At 39.5% G+C, this 15,386-nt stretch overlaps 1 protein-coding gene across 1 annotated transcript in view; it reads right to left on the bottom strand.

Moving 5' to 3' along the window:
* SAMSN1 (SAM domain, SH3 domain and nuclear localization signals 1) overlaps positions 1-14,708 on the bottom strand; it is a 127,380-nt gene extending 112,672 nt beyond the window's left edge. Inside the window, exon 1 of the mRNA XM_078058124.1 lies at positions 14,577-14,708. Within this exon, the coding sequence (XP_077914250.1) occupies positions 14,577-14,699 (123 nt within the window). The 5' untranslated portion in view covers positions 14,700-14,708. The remainder of the gene's footprint in view (positions 1-14,576) is intronic.
* Positions 14,709-15,386: the final 678 nt, after the last annotated feature.

Genomic DNA, 15,386 nt, shown 5'->3' with positions numbered 1-15,386 from the left:
TCAGAGGGAGAAGCAGACTCCCTGCCGAGCAGGGAGCCCGATGTGGGACTCGATCCAGGGACTCCAGGATCATGACCTGAGCCGAAGGCAGTCACTTAACCAACTGAGCCACCCAGGCGCCCTGGAAGTTCCTTTTTAAAAAAATTCTTAGAGACATCTGGCAAAGATGATTATAATGCTCCAAAGTTAATAAAATAGTTTTGCAATGCACCTAAAGCCACAAGAGAGAGTGTGTACACACACACACACACACACACACACACACACACACACAGAGGCATACACATGAGCTATCAGCTCTGTTGTCAAAACAAAGAGGAGGTTGGTGTGACTGAATTACAAACCATCACCCATGGGAAGGAGTCCTACTCCCCAATTTACAGATGAGTAAACTGAGGCACAGAGCAGTCGAGATTCTTGCCTAAGGTCACATAATTAGTATGTGGTAAGACTGGTATTTTCTGCCTGATGTCTTAGCCAGGACACAATACTACTTCTATCCTTGACTGCCCAGCTGCAGAATCTACCTGTCATTTAGATCAGAGATCTCACAAATGAGCACTATTGGCCAGAGGGAGAGTGGCTATAAAAAAGCCGAGGAAATATAATGTTATTTCCCACTACTAAACAAAGAACTCAGAAAGTACACCCTTATCAAAGCACTAATATGAATAATTTAGTATTATTTGAAGACAAGTGCATAGACAGCACACTGATGTGTTTTAAAGGCACTAATCATTTTGTGGATGCTGCCGTCATCATCAAAGAATGCCCAGTAATTTATGACAGCACATTTAATTAAAAGTGGGCATTTCAGGAACCACTGAATTTAGATGACAGTCTGTACATTGGAGGTCCCCCAGTATATTACTATAATAATGTTACGGTCCTCAGGGAAAACAGATTTCATCCCCCCATGAGAATGCAATGAAGAAGAAGAAGCAATGTCAGCTCATCCTGATGGGAAAAGTAGACTTTCTTGCCAGCCCGTCCGGCTCCTGTCAAAGAGTAACAACCCTATATAGCTAATGAATTCTGATTTCCTCAAGAGAAGCAGGTGGTGTATGGCATCCCCACATGGCCTGTCATGTCAGGGCAGATCACAGAGCTTGTAGTGCCCGGAGAATGCACAGGTACTGTATCTAATCCATCAGGGACAGAGCTGGTAAATCACATAAAATTTTGCCATTTGTCTACTGGTGTGCTAAGTGAGCTTTCTATCAATCCTGAACTAACAAACTCCTCTCACAGCGCTATAAATATCCAAGATGACAAAACAAGTTTCCTAGGGGATGGTTATTTGCATTATAAAAGATTCTTCCTTTACAAAAAGATTCCATTCCAGATTTCTTAAAAAAGAGAGCTTTTCTGAAGTATCTTCAAATGTGTCATGATTTATGAAATTATATTTACACAAGGTTTTGGGAAGGGGAATAATGCTTATTAAGTCGCTGCCATGTAGATCATTATCTTATTTACTCCTCATAGCCACAAACGGAACGAGAGCAGAGAGCAAGCCAAATGAACTTGCGAGAAGTCCGGTAGGAAATGCGATGGGTAAAAATATGAAATTCCAGCCTTACAATGAGAAAACACTGACCTGGCACTCCAGAACCTGGCTTGCTTCCCCAGGTCTGCTCCTCAACTGGGCAAGATCCAAAAATTCTCGCAGAGCTTCAGTCTCTGCATCCACAGAATAAGGTTGATGAACGAGAACTTTACAATCTCCTCCAGTAGAAACAAGCCAGGGTTCCTAATCTACAATATTTCAATCCAGAATCAGTACGGATGAAAAAGCTTTTAAGAGAAAATTCAAGTGAGAATGGGCTTTTTTGCTTTACAGCTTTTTCTTTAAAACATGATTAAAGAGATAACCATGGCTTTCATTAGATTCAATTAGTAATTGTATCATAAGCTTAGGAAATAAAAAAGAGAATAAGGCATAATTAACCTTAATCTACTGATCTTATTTTATTTTAATATAAGTCTCTATTTATGAGAGGAGACTAATTAAAACCACCAGAAAGTGTTCACACAGGAATTGGTGGCCGAAGAATCACTGTATGTGATCATAGATATATTGGGTAAAAAAATAAAAATGAAAGAACAGTGCCTTCTTTTTAATGAAGGTAATCTATGTTTTATATGTCGGCTTGTTAGGAGTCATTTTACAATCCAGAAATCAAGAAAAGGATTACATGCACTGTTTTGACACTGACTCCTCTTGTTCATAGCTTGATGAAGACCTAGCTGAGGGAATGCCATTGTTAATCTCATTTTCTTTCTTTAGTGTCTATGTTATTAATAGCTCTGTCAATGCTGATGCTAATATGGAGACAGAACAAAAAACTCCCAATTTTAATAGTTTGGAGGCGAGTAAGAAATGCAGTTGAGTGGTTAGAATACCAACCTGAGAGTCACCTACCTTGACTTCTCCATTACTCACCTATTCTAAAATGACATGTCACCTTTCAATGTGTCCATTTATCCATTTATAAGACACTTGGCTTTAAGTGCTTTTTAAGCTCTTTTGTGAAAGATGCTAGAATAGTGTGCGATGATAATGTCTTAACCACCTCCTTTCACCACTTTTAACTCTAGATCTTCTTTTAAATCTGAACTCTCATCTCTGTGGAACTGGCACCGTTAAACCACAAACCACAGTTATGTTTATAGCGATAACACCTATTAGTGATCATTTATTTTTGTGCCAACCACTGTGCTAATAATGTTAATTATACTGCTACTTTTTATTCTCAAATGATGAATAAGAGCAACAGTTTCTTCATTCTATAGAAGAAATGGGGCTTGAAGAGTCTAAGGAACCTGTTCAAGATCACATATCAAGTAAATTTCAAAGCTGGGATTTTTTTTTTTAAGGCTTATTTGATCCCCCAATTTTGTGCTGCTGACAACTATATTATTTTTTCTTTTGAAATTCCTTCTGAGAATTTTTTTTTTTTAAAGATTTTATTTATTTATTTGACAGAGAGAGACACAGCGAGAGAGGGAACACAAGCAGGGGGAGTGGGAGAGGGAGGAGCAGGCTTCCCGCCGAGCAAGGAGCCCGATGCAGGGCTTGATCCCAGGACCCTGGGATCATGACCTGAGCCGAAGGCAGACGCTTAACGACTGAGCCATCCAGGCGCCCCCTTTCTGAGAATTCTTATAGAAGTCAGGCTTGATGCTTACAATACAGCATTTAATTACATAGCTATTTCTCTCTAGATATTTTGGGCATATGTATTTCTTACTGTAGTTGACATCTGTCATTCACTAAACCTAAAATCAATGTGTAGAAGAGGAAGAAGAGGAGGAAGAGAGAAAAAGAAGGACAGAGGAAGGAAGGAAGGATGGAAGGAAGGAAGGAAGGAAGGATGGGAGGGCAGAAAAAAAGAAAAAGAGAGAAAGAAGGAAAGAAAGAAACTTCTCTTGTTACGAGAATAAGATGTGGGGGTTTAGGTCCTGTCCACCACATCCACCAACCTAAGGCATTGATACAAAACTGACTAACATGGGGCAAATACAAGCTATGGGCATTCATTTTTAATGTAACAAGTCTCAGCAGAGACAATATGGCTCTGGAGCCTGCCACAGTGATAGTGTCTTCTTGATTTGGCCACTTCCTGATTATGACAGAAGCAGCAGCTCTCTTGGGTGGCAAATTCTGTAGTGTGCTTCTCAGAGTAATTCCTGCAAGCTCAGTTAGGTATCAACCTCCCAATAGTTCTGAGTTCTCTTTAACTTGTATTATACTCCTTTCTGATTAAATTAGCTAAATCCATGGATTTGATTATCTGCAAATAACTCTGATCAATAACTTGTCAAATTAATTTTAGTTCCTGTATTAGTTAAATATTGCTGTGAGGGTGCCTGGGTGGCTCAGTCAGTTAAGTGTTTGCCTTCGGCTCAGATCATGATCTCAGGGTTCTGGAATGTCAGCCCCACATTGGGCTCCCCGCTAAGCAGGGAGCCTGCTTCTCCCTCCCCTCTGCCCTTCCCCCCAACTTATGCTCACTCTTTCCTTCAAACAAACAAACAAACAAACAAATAAATAAATAAATATTGCTGTGTAATAAATTACTCCAAAATGTAATGGCCTAAAACAATAAGCATTTATTATCTCGCACAGTTTCTGTGGGTCAAGAATATGGCCATGACTTAGATGGGTCCTCTATTTCATGGTCTTTCACAGGGTTGCAGTCAAGTTGTTGGTCTAAGGGTCTGAGGTCTCATCCAAAGCTTAGCTGGGGAAAGGATCCTCTTCTAAGCTCACTTAATGATTGTTGGCAGCATCCAAGTTTTTGAGGGCTATTGAAATAAAGGCCTTGTTGGCTGTAGGCTGACTGCAGCTCTAGGTCCCTTTCCAACATGGGCCTCTGTAGATGGGATCTTGCTTCATCATGATGTTCAAGCCAAGAAGGTAATGGAGCCAGTCCGCTAGCAAGACAGAAGTCAGGGTCTTTTGTAACCTAATTATGGAAGTGACTTCCTGTTACCTTTCTGTTTCTCTGGAGAACATTGACTAATACAGCCACGTTCATTAGAGGACATCTTAGAAGTCTGCCTTCTACAGCTCCAAAAGGAAAATAATAGTGTTTTATGTTAGACAACACTCCCCTTCCAAAATAATTAATTTCTTAATTTTTTTAAAGATTTTATTTATTTATTCATGAGAGAGAGAAGCAGGCACCCTGCTCAGTGGGAGCCTGATGCAGGACTCGATTCCAGGACCCTGGGATCATGACCTGAGCCAAAGGCAGACGCGTAACTGACTGAGACACCCAGGAGCCCCTTCACTTCCAAAATAATTTAAAATGTATTTAAGGAAACATTTTAGAGCAGCAAGGGGCCTTAGAGATCATCTAGTTTAAATCTATTACCTTATAGAGTGGACACAGATCCAGATAGTACAAGGACTTATTCAACACTCTTTAGGAACAGAGCCGAGGCAAGAACTGTTTTCTCTCACAATGCTCTTACCACTGACCCCTGAATTATCCCAAGTTGAAGGCTGAGAATTGCACTGGTGGCCTGAAGACTGATTATAGTGCAGGAAACTCTGCGTGGGCAGATGGAACTATTGGTCAGCAAGGTTGTTCTTCCCTTGAGTTGCTCCTCCCATAAGTGGGTAATGGTTTTGTGCTGGTGCCTCCTCATCCTCCAACCCAGATCCCTTAATGATCAATGGCACACACAGCCAAGACAGCAGGCTGGGGTCATGGACGCTGCCAGTGGCCATGGAGAACAGCAAAAATAACTGGCCATATGGGGATTAAACCCCTGACCTTGGCCTCATTAGTGCTGAGCTCTAACCAACTGTTAGACATGTATTGTATTGTTTGTCTTTAAGCTATCTTTGAATCTGCTATATTACTTTCTCATTAACATCTGGTGGCTGGGAACAATTTAATTGATTTCCACAGTGCTTTTTATCAGTACAGAATGTTGATGAGTGAGTATATAAAAAATTAAACTTGCATTTTAATAATATTTAAGTTAAAATGAACTCCCCCAAACCAAAACCAAAAAAACACCCTGAAATAGGAATTAGGCAAACAAGAGCCCCTGTGATAGATTTTCTTGTTCACTGCTGTCTACACATGATGGGAAATCTAGGGTTGAATTGTCAAACATTGCACTCAACCTGAGTGTTCATGATTTGAGGCAATTTGTGGAGATTAAAATCTTGGGTGTTCTAATGCATATCAACAATAAATCCTGTTGCTTCTTCTTGTCCAGCCCAGTAAAAATCAATGCTTTTAGGTAAGGAGTGGTGATTACAAATTATTTTTGAGCAGTTATTTTAAAACGACATCCGAGCTCAAGTGAGAGTTTGACTTAAAGTCATTTAATCAAGGATATTAAATTAAAGGATCACTCTGCCCTGGTGTGATAGGTTGCAGAAGGAAGGAAAATGAACATTAACATGCATTATGCCAGGTGCTTAACGTGTGTTATAACATTTGATCCTCACTACAAACCAAGAGGCAGACATTTTTAGCCACATTCTATTGCTTAGGAAATTTAGGGTCAGAGAAGTTCAATAACATTGTCAAGGACACACATTTCTCAGCCGCCTGGGGAGCAAGAATAAACTCGAGTCTATTAACTGCATTGCCCATCTCAAGTTCTTTCTGCTATGTTCTCTATATCATCAGATTATATTTAGCATATATATTACAAGATCGGATTCTTTATCCTCCTGTCTTCTGCTCCTCTTCACTTCTTATCTCCCAAAAGCACTCTGCCACTTACCTGTCTCTTGCCTTCTCTAACTCTTGCGTATACACACATTCATACCTCTCTCTCTCTCTCTCTCTCTCACGCACACTTCTGGCAGAGGGGCCAAAGGACAAGATCAGTATTTGGGAAGCCAGAACTCCAGTCTTGACTCCATCTGTCTCTCCATACAAGTCACTAATCTCAGTTTCCTCATTGGATAACACACCTGTTCCCTATTATCTCATCTCCTTCTGTAAGTATATAATTAAATGTTTATCATCAAGTATTTTTATACGTTAATATCTATACTTCCTTAAGTGAAGTGGAGTATGATATTATCTGGTTACTTTGATGCCTCAAAACCACCAGCAGTTTTCAAGCCTCTCATCCTGCCCTGCCCAATACAGAAGCCATTACTAGCCTCATGTGGCTATTGAGCAATTGATAGATGGCTGGTGTGACTGAGGAACTAAATCTTAATTTAGCTTAAATTAATTTTAATTTAGAAACTGAAGCTGGGTACAAAATACACAACCTTTATGATTTCACTTTAACCATCGACACTTTAGCATCTGACTTAAGATGTATAAAATACAGGCAAAAGTCTTAGTTTAAGAACAAGAACGTAAAATGTTTCATTAACATTTTTTATTAATTACATCGTTTCTTTTTAAAGTTTTTCATTGTGACTACTAGAAAATTTACAATTATATCTGTGGATTGCATTATATTTCTACTGGACGGGGCTACTCTAATCCTTTCTTATTGATATGGTAGGCCCAGAGGAGGGTCTAGATGTATGTGTCTTCAAGTGATCCTGAAGCCCAGCTGCTCTTGAGAACAACTGCCAAAAGTCGTAGCAAAGTCTTTTTATAGCAGCTCTTTTCTTTGTGATTCAGGTGTTTTGTTTTGTTTTTTAAGATTTTTTATTTATTTGAGAGAGAGAGAGAGAAGGAGTGAGAGAGCACATGAGCAGGGAGAGGGGCAGAGGGAGAGGGAGTGAGAGAATCTCAAGCTGACTCCACCATGGGGCTCGATCTCAGGACCCTGAGATCATGACCTGAGCCAAAATCAAGAGTCGGACGCTTAACTGACTGAGCCACCCAGGTGCCCCCGTGGTTTAGTTTTTACTGTAATAGTATTAGTCTTTTTTTTTTTTTTTTTTTAATCATTCCTCTCCATCTTAACTGGAAAAAATCAGAAGTCTTAATTTATCATCACTTTATAAGACCCAAATATTACAGAAGAGTTGTAACTCATTTTAAATGTTAGGATAATACTGTAAGCCTGGAGTAGGGATGATGTAAATTATTTTCTACAGAGACAAAGGAGAGCCACCTTCAGAAAGCTAGCCATCCTCCCTGTCCACTGCAAAGGAGTTCCAGAGGTGAAAGGGCACTGATTTTCTTTTTTTGTTTTGTTTTTTTGAGGATGGTAATGCCAATTATAATAAGTATGAAAAGTCTCAGAAGGAAGGATGGTGGACATAGTAGAATAACACTTAACATCTCCTCACCTTCCTTCTGGTGTGCCTTCATCCACCAGAGGCCAAAAGGCTAAAAACCACATTCTACAAGTTTCCTAAAGCCTGGAGAACAGATATAATTTAAGTCTGGCAGAATATAAGCATCCATGTGACATTTGAAAGGTGGGATGTGACGTGGAGGCCACCATCCAGTAGCTATGTTAAGAGATGAGTGAAATTCCATTTATCCTAATGTATCTGAAATAGTCTCATTTCAACAATTAACATAAAAATTGTTAATAAGCTGTTTTATACTTTTCTCATACGAAGTCTGTAAACTATGGCATATATTTTACCCCTCCTGCCATTCACATTTGGACCAGCCCCTTTTCAAGCACTCAGTTGCCCCTTGTGTTTGTAACTGCACAGCTCTAGGGGTCAGTAAACTTTTCCTCTGAAAAGCCAGATAGAAATATATTAGGCTCTGGGGGTCAGAGGCAATTTCTGACAGTCTTCTTTACTTTTACTTTTTTTTTTTTTAAGATTTTATTTATTTATTTCACAGAGACAGAGACAGCGAGAGCAGGAACACAAGCAGGGGGAGTGGGAGAAGGAGAAGCAGGCTTCCCGCTGAGCAGGGAGCCCCATGTGGGACTCGATCCCAGGACTCTGGGATCATGACCTGAGCCAATGGCAGCTGCTTAACGACTGAGCCACCCAGGCGCCCTTGCTTTTGTTTTTAAGCAAATCTTTTAAAATGCAAAAGTGGCTCTTAGCTCATGGGCCATAAAATCCAGGCCCCCTCTGGCTGCAGTTTGCAGCCTTTCTCAGGTTCTTTAACTTCTGTGCTAAATCCTTCCTGCATGTGGAGAGGAGGAGGATCAAGAGGAGATTGTCTTCCAGCAACAGAACTCAGCTGAACCTATACAGGGGATTGTTCTCATTCTATAGAGAAGGACACCGAGGTCTAGAGAATTTGAGCAACTTTCCCAGGTCAAATAGCTGGTAAGGATGAGAACTCTTATTTGCCCAACTCTAAAGCTCATGCTTTTCGACACTGCATCATACATACTTCATTATTTAAAAAAATTTTTTTTATTTAAATTAAATTAGCCAACATAGTACATCATTAGTTTCAGATGTAGTGTTCAATAATTTATCAGTTGCCTATAACACCCAGGGCTCATCACATCATGTGCCCTCCTTTTTTTTTTTTTTTTTTAAAGATTTTATTTATTTGACAGTGAGAGACACAGCAAGAGAGAGAACACAAGCAGGGGGAGTGGGAGAGGGAGAAGCAGGCTTCCCGCGGAGCAGGGAGCCTGATGCGGGGCTCGATCCCAGGAGCCTGGAATCATGACCTGAGCCGAAGGCAGGCGCTTAACGACTGAGCCACCCAGGCGCCCCATCATGTGCCCTCCTTAATGCCCATCACCCAGTTACCCCAGCCCCCACTCACCTCCCCTCCAGCAATCCTCAGTTTGTTTCCTATAGTTAGGAGTCTCTCATGGTTTTTCTCCCACTCTGATGACTTCCCCTTCAGTTTTCCTTCCCTTCCCTTATGATCTTCTGTGCGGTTTCTTATATTCTACATATGAGAGAAGCCATATGATAATTGTCTTTCTCTGATTGACTTACTGCACTTAGCATAATCCCCTCCAGTTCCATCCATGCCAATGTAAATGGTAAAGATTCATCCTTTCTGATGGCTGCGTAATATTCCATTGTAGATGTGAACCACATCTTCTTTAGCCATTCATCTGTTGATGGACATCTCAGCTCTTTCCACAGTTTGGTTATTGTGGACATTGCTGCTATGAATACTGGGGTGCAGGTGCCCCTTCGGATCACTACATTTATATCTTTGGCATAAATACCTAGTAGTGCAATTGCTGGGTCATAGGGTAGCTCTATTTTTAACTTCTTGAGGAACCTCCATACTGTTTTCCAGAGTGGCTGTACCAGCTTGCATTCCCACCAATGGTGTAAGAAGGTTCCCCTTTCTCCTCATCCTCGCCAACATTTGTTGTTTCCTGTCTTGTTAATTTTAGCCATTCTGACTGGTGTAAGGTGGTATCTCATTGTGGTTTTGATTTGTATTTCCCTGATGCCAAGTGATGTGGAGCATTTTTTCATGTGTCTGTTGGCCATTCGTATGTCTTCTTGATGGAGAAATGTCTGTTCAATACATATTTCATTATTAAGACTTCCTTTAGCTTGATTAATGGAACTTCACTGATCCATTCATTTAGCTTACAAATATTTATTGAGTGAATATTTGTGCAACATATAAATAATAGGGACATTGCCCCTACTCCACACCCCAATTTAAAGCTCATTTTGAAAAGGCTCAAATTTCTTACCAATTTAATTTATGGGTTACAAAATATAAGCGAAAATTGACAATTATTTGCTTACTTCAGTCAATACAGACAGCAAACTGGATAATTCAGGACCGATCCAGTTAACCCCCAATTGGCAGAGGTACAAACTTTTTTTTTTTTTAAAGATTTATTTATTTATTTATTTGACAGAGAGAGACACAGCGAGAGAGGGAACACAAGCAGGGGGAGTGGGAGAGGGAGAAGGAGGCTTTCCGCTGAGCACAGAGCCCAATGTGGGGCTCGATCCCCGGACCCTTGGGATCATGACCTGAGCTGAAGGCAGACGCTTAATGACTGAGCCACCCATGCGCCCCTGAAGTCTTGTATTTTAAAATGATTTATCTTTGGACCAGCTCTCCATTACCAGCCCCTCATGGAACTGCAATTAAAATGGAAGCTGGATATTTCAGATGTTCCTCATTTAAAATCCCAAAATACTGAATAGACGTTTTTCCAAAGAAGACATGCAGATGGCCAATAGACACATGAAAAGATGCTTAACATCACTCATCATCAGTGAAATTCAAGTCAAAACCATAATAAGATATCATCTCACACCAGTCAGAATAGGTGGTCTCAAGAGGACAAGAAATAACAATTGTTGGCGAGGATGTGGAGAAAAGGGATCCTTCCTGCACTGTTAGTGGGAATGTAAATTGGTATGGCCACTGTGGAAAACAGTATGTAGGTTCCCCAAAAAATTGAAAATAGAAATACCATGCGATCTAGTAATTCCCCTTCTGGGTATTTACCCAAAGAACATGAAAACACTAATTCAAAAGGATACATGCATACCTATGTTTATTGTAGCATTGTTTGTAATAGACAAGATAAGGAAATAACCTAAGTGACCATCAACAGGTAAATGGATAAAGAAGATGTGTTATATATATACACAATGGAATATTACTCAGCCATAAAAAGAACAAAATCTTGCCATTTGTGACAACAATGAGACACCTAGAAGGTATTATGCTAAGTGAAATATGTCAGACAGAAAGACAAACACCATTACTTATATGTGGAATCTAGAAAACAAAACAAACACACGAATAACAATAACAGAAAGAGAGACTCATAAATATAAAGAACAAACTAGTGGTTACCAGAGGGGAAGCGGGCAGGGGATAGACAAAATAGGTGAAGAGGATTAAGAGGTATACACTTCCAGTTATAAAATAAGTTGCAGGGATGAAAAGTAGAACATAGGGAATATAATCAATAATATTGTAATAACTTTGTGTGGTGATAGATGGTCACTATACTTATCATGGTGAGCATATCATAATGTAGATAATTGTCAAATCACTATGTTGTGCACCTGCAACTAATAGTATATGTAAACTATACTTCAACTGATTTTTTTTTAATTTTAAAAATCCTCAAATAAACTTCTTTCCCTTTAATACCTATTCAACCCTTAAATGTGAAGTTGATCTACACTGGATCATCTCCTCTGGGAGTCTGGATTATCTTATATATAAGATCTATATAACGGTATGCATCTATATAACTCCGTACCTTGTTTAGAACAGTGTTTTCTACCTCACAAAACTCCTAATAAATATGAATAAATAAAACATGTTTAAGGGAAGCCAGGAAGCCTAGGATTCCTCTCTCATTTTGATTTTTCTTTTCTTTTCTTTCTTTTTTGTTTTTTAGAGAGGGAGAGAGAGTAGGGGGGAAGGAGAGGGAGAGGGAGAGAACCTTAAGCAGGCTCCATGCTGAGTATGGAGCCCAGTGAGGGGCTTGATACCACAACCCTGAGATCACGACCTGAGCTGAAACCAAGAGTCAGACACTTAACTGACTGAGCCACCCAGGTACCCCAGATTTTTCTTTTCAATTCATATGACAAATGATATTATTTTTAGTATGGGCTATTAATTTCCACTGTTAACAACTAGATATGCTGTCTGGTTGCTTCTAAAGAGTCTGAGTATGAGAGCACCTCTCCTCTCTGGGAAGATTACAGATACATTTGGGTTGAGGACTGGGAGCTTGAGATATAACTCCATGAACTTTAGGGGTGTTTTTATAATATTTCTAGAACATGAATCGAAAAGAATACTTTTTTCTGATACTGTCAAGACTAGTCCAAAACTTTTTTTCCCTTGATTTAGGGGGGAAAAAAAGGAAGTGAGAATACTAGGGAAAAAAAATGATCCATTCTTCAGAGGCTCAGAGAGAAAGTTCTAAATCACTAAATGTCATTTTTTCAAAAGACTGATTTCATTTTATCCAAGCTATGGAATCATTTTTATTAGGAATAAAATGTCAGTGGTAATTTGAAAGGACTGGTACAATTTAACAATTAATAGTAGAATCAGGGGCGCCTGGGTGGCTCAGTCGTTAAGCGTCTGCCTTTGGCTCAGGTCATGATCCCAGGGTCTTGGGATCGAGCCCCGCGTCGGGCTCCCTGCTCTGCGGAAAGCCTGCTTCTCCCTCTCCCGCTCCCCCTGCTTGTGTTCTCTCTCTGGCTGTCTCTCTCTGTGTCAAATAAATAAAATCTTAAAAAAAAAAAAAAAAATAGAATCAATGGTTGAACTGGTTGCCTTTCAAAAGTGTATACACACACGCACATACACATTTATGCTTGTATGTATGCATAAATTTTAAAATTAAATATGGAGATATATATCTATATACATGATATGCATGACTGTATACATATATGTGTGTGTGTTGTATATATACATGGAGAGAGAGTTGTAGCAATTTAAATCATGTTTTCATTATTCTCATCTACTTTGCAATGTAAGGAAGTTTGATAAAAATTCTAGTAGACTGCTTGGCCACGAACTTGTTTATTTTTCATGCATATTTATTAAACTAACACATTTAAGGAAATATCTTCAGGCTCTTCAGCCTATTCAATTTTTCTTTTTAATTATAGAGTAAAAATGCTTACAAACATTTTGCAATGTCAATTGAGAGTCTCCATGTAAGTCTCACTCTCTCACATTAATATGTAAAATATATTGCTGCTTCCTCTTCTGCATATCTGTCAACATCAACATCTTCATGGATATTGAAAAGGGTATGATTGAGGGAAGAGTTTCCACTACACTAAATTTTTTTGGATTATTTTTACTGACTGAGACTTATTATTGAACTTGGTTGCTAACTAGTGTGACATTGCTTACATCTGTAAGCTACACAAAAAAGGTTTTCAAAGAATGTCCCCAAGGAATAAAACGGGTAGGTATGAAGGTAGGTATAAAACTTGAAGGTACTTTTCTGGATTTGAATCCTGGGTCATCCTTTTTTTAATTGGGAAAGTTATGTAACCTTTCTCCACATTTCTTTTTTTTAAGATTTTATTTATTTATTTGAGAGAGAGAGGACACAGAGGGAGAGTGAGAGGGAGAAGCAGGCTCCCCGCTGAGCAGGGAGCCCGATGCAGGGCTCAATCCCAGGACCCTGGGATCATGACCTGAGCCAAAGGCAGACGCTTAACCGACTGAGCCACCCAGGCGCCCCCTTTCTCAACATTTCTGAACCTCTCTAAAGTTACTGTGAGGATCAACACAAATAATGTCATATATGACATCACCTACTTATAAAAAAGGAATCGGATATTAATCTTTGTGTTGTTATTGGGGAAAAGTATGATCGTTCCCTATAAGTATAGGGAAGTTCTTTATTTGTAGCAGACATGGGATGTTTTGTATTGTACGAAGCCACAAGAGAAGCAAAATAAGTTCGTTAGTATGGGATTAATTTAAATACAGCACAATCAACTATGAGAACAGCCAGCACTGTTAAACAGGGACAGGGCCAATTTTGCAGAGCACCGAGAACTCTCTGCCTCTAGTAATTATAAACATAATTCAAAAAAACTATCTGCATTTGCATTCTAGTAATACTCATGCTTTGTAAGTTCACGGTGTGTGTCCATAAATATAAAGAGCAGCTTAGTAAAGTGGTTAGCACAGATTTTAAAGCCACCACTGGTATGCTGCTGTTGGCACTGGAGATAATGAACAAATAAATATTCAGGTATTGTAAGCCTATTATTAAACCACTGGTAGCTCGAAAATGACCACGGTAGAAGCATTTACACCAAGGCAATCGGCAAATGCTACAAATCTGGGGTTCCCTCCATCCATCCCAAAGACCTGATTACCAGTATCCTAGTGATGAACTACTGAGGCAGACCCATATATCTTTAATTGCCAACTTTAACACTTCATGGTATATAGCCTTTAGCAAGTTATTTTGCTTTCTCTCCTGCAGTTTCCTAATCTCGAAAAAGATATATTTCTTCGTCCTAAGGTTGCTTTGAGGATTAACCGAGTTAACTTATGTAATACATACTCTATAAATGGCAGTTTATATTAATAAGCTAAAATCATGAAAGAGATAACAATGAAGAGAAACTCAGAAACCAAAAGTAAATGAAGAACTTTCAGTGGTTTTTGCTGTATTAACCAGTATCATGAAGCAAGTGATCCTAAATATGTAATGGAGCAATCCACAAAACTCGAGGCTTCACTCACCATGAAGAGACTGTCGTGTGCTTTTCCACTCTCTCCAAAAGGTGAGATAAGAGAACCAGTCCTGACAGAGGTGCTTTCTCGGTTAGTTTGTTGCTCTGGGACTGGCTCATATAAGCTGTCCATGGAGCCTTCCTGCAATAAAAGAGATTTATGAGGCAAAAAATAAAATGATATTTCCTGGAAAAGTCTTCCTTTTTAAGATTTATTTATTTATTTTAGAGAGAGAGAGCACACAAGCAGAGGGAGGGGCAGAAGGAGAGAGAGAGGGAGAATCTCAAGCAGACTCCCTGCTGAGCGTGAAGCCAGATGCCGGGCTCCATTTCACGACCCTGAGATCACGAGCATATAAGGATAATGCGAAAACACACAGAACATTCACGTAGAAGTGTGGAAGGTATATTAAGATGTTACAACATAAGATTAATAGGAATTCTAGAAAAATAAAATGACAGAATTTCCTTGTCAGTTCAAGAAAAGCTACAGACCAATTTTACTTATAAATAGTTTTAAGAAATTCTAAATGAGATGTACACATTTAAATTTAATTAAATTTAGTAGTCTGCATAAAAATACACCATGGTCTGGGGCACATGGGTGGCTCAGTCATTAAGCGTCTGCCTTCGGCTCAGGTCATGATCCTGGAGTCCTGGGATCGAGCCCCACATCGGGCTCCCTGCTCCGCGGGAAGCCTGCTTCTCGCTCTCCCACTCCCCCTACTTGTGTTCCCTCTCTCGCTGTGTCTCTCTCTGTCAAATAAATAAATAAAATCTTAAAAAAAAAAAATACACCATGGTCAATCAGTATTTAATA

This window comes from Halichoerus grypus, chromosome 1 (genome assembly GCF_964656455.1).
Source record: "Halichoerus grypus chromosome 1, mHalGry1.hap1.1, whole genome shotgun sequence".
NCBI lineage: Eukaryota > Metazoa > Chordata > Mammalia > Carnivora > Phocidae > Halichoerus > Halichoerus grypus.
This window is presented reverse-complemented; position numbering and strand designations above follow the sequence as displayed.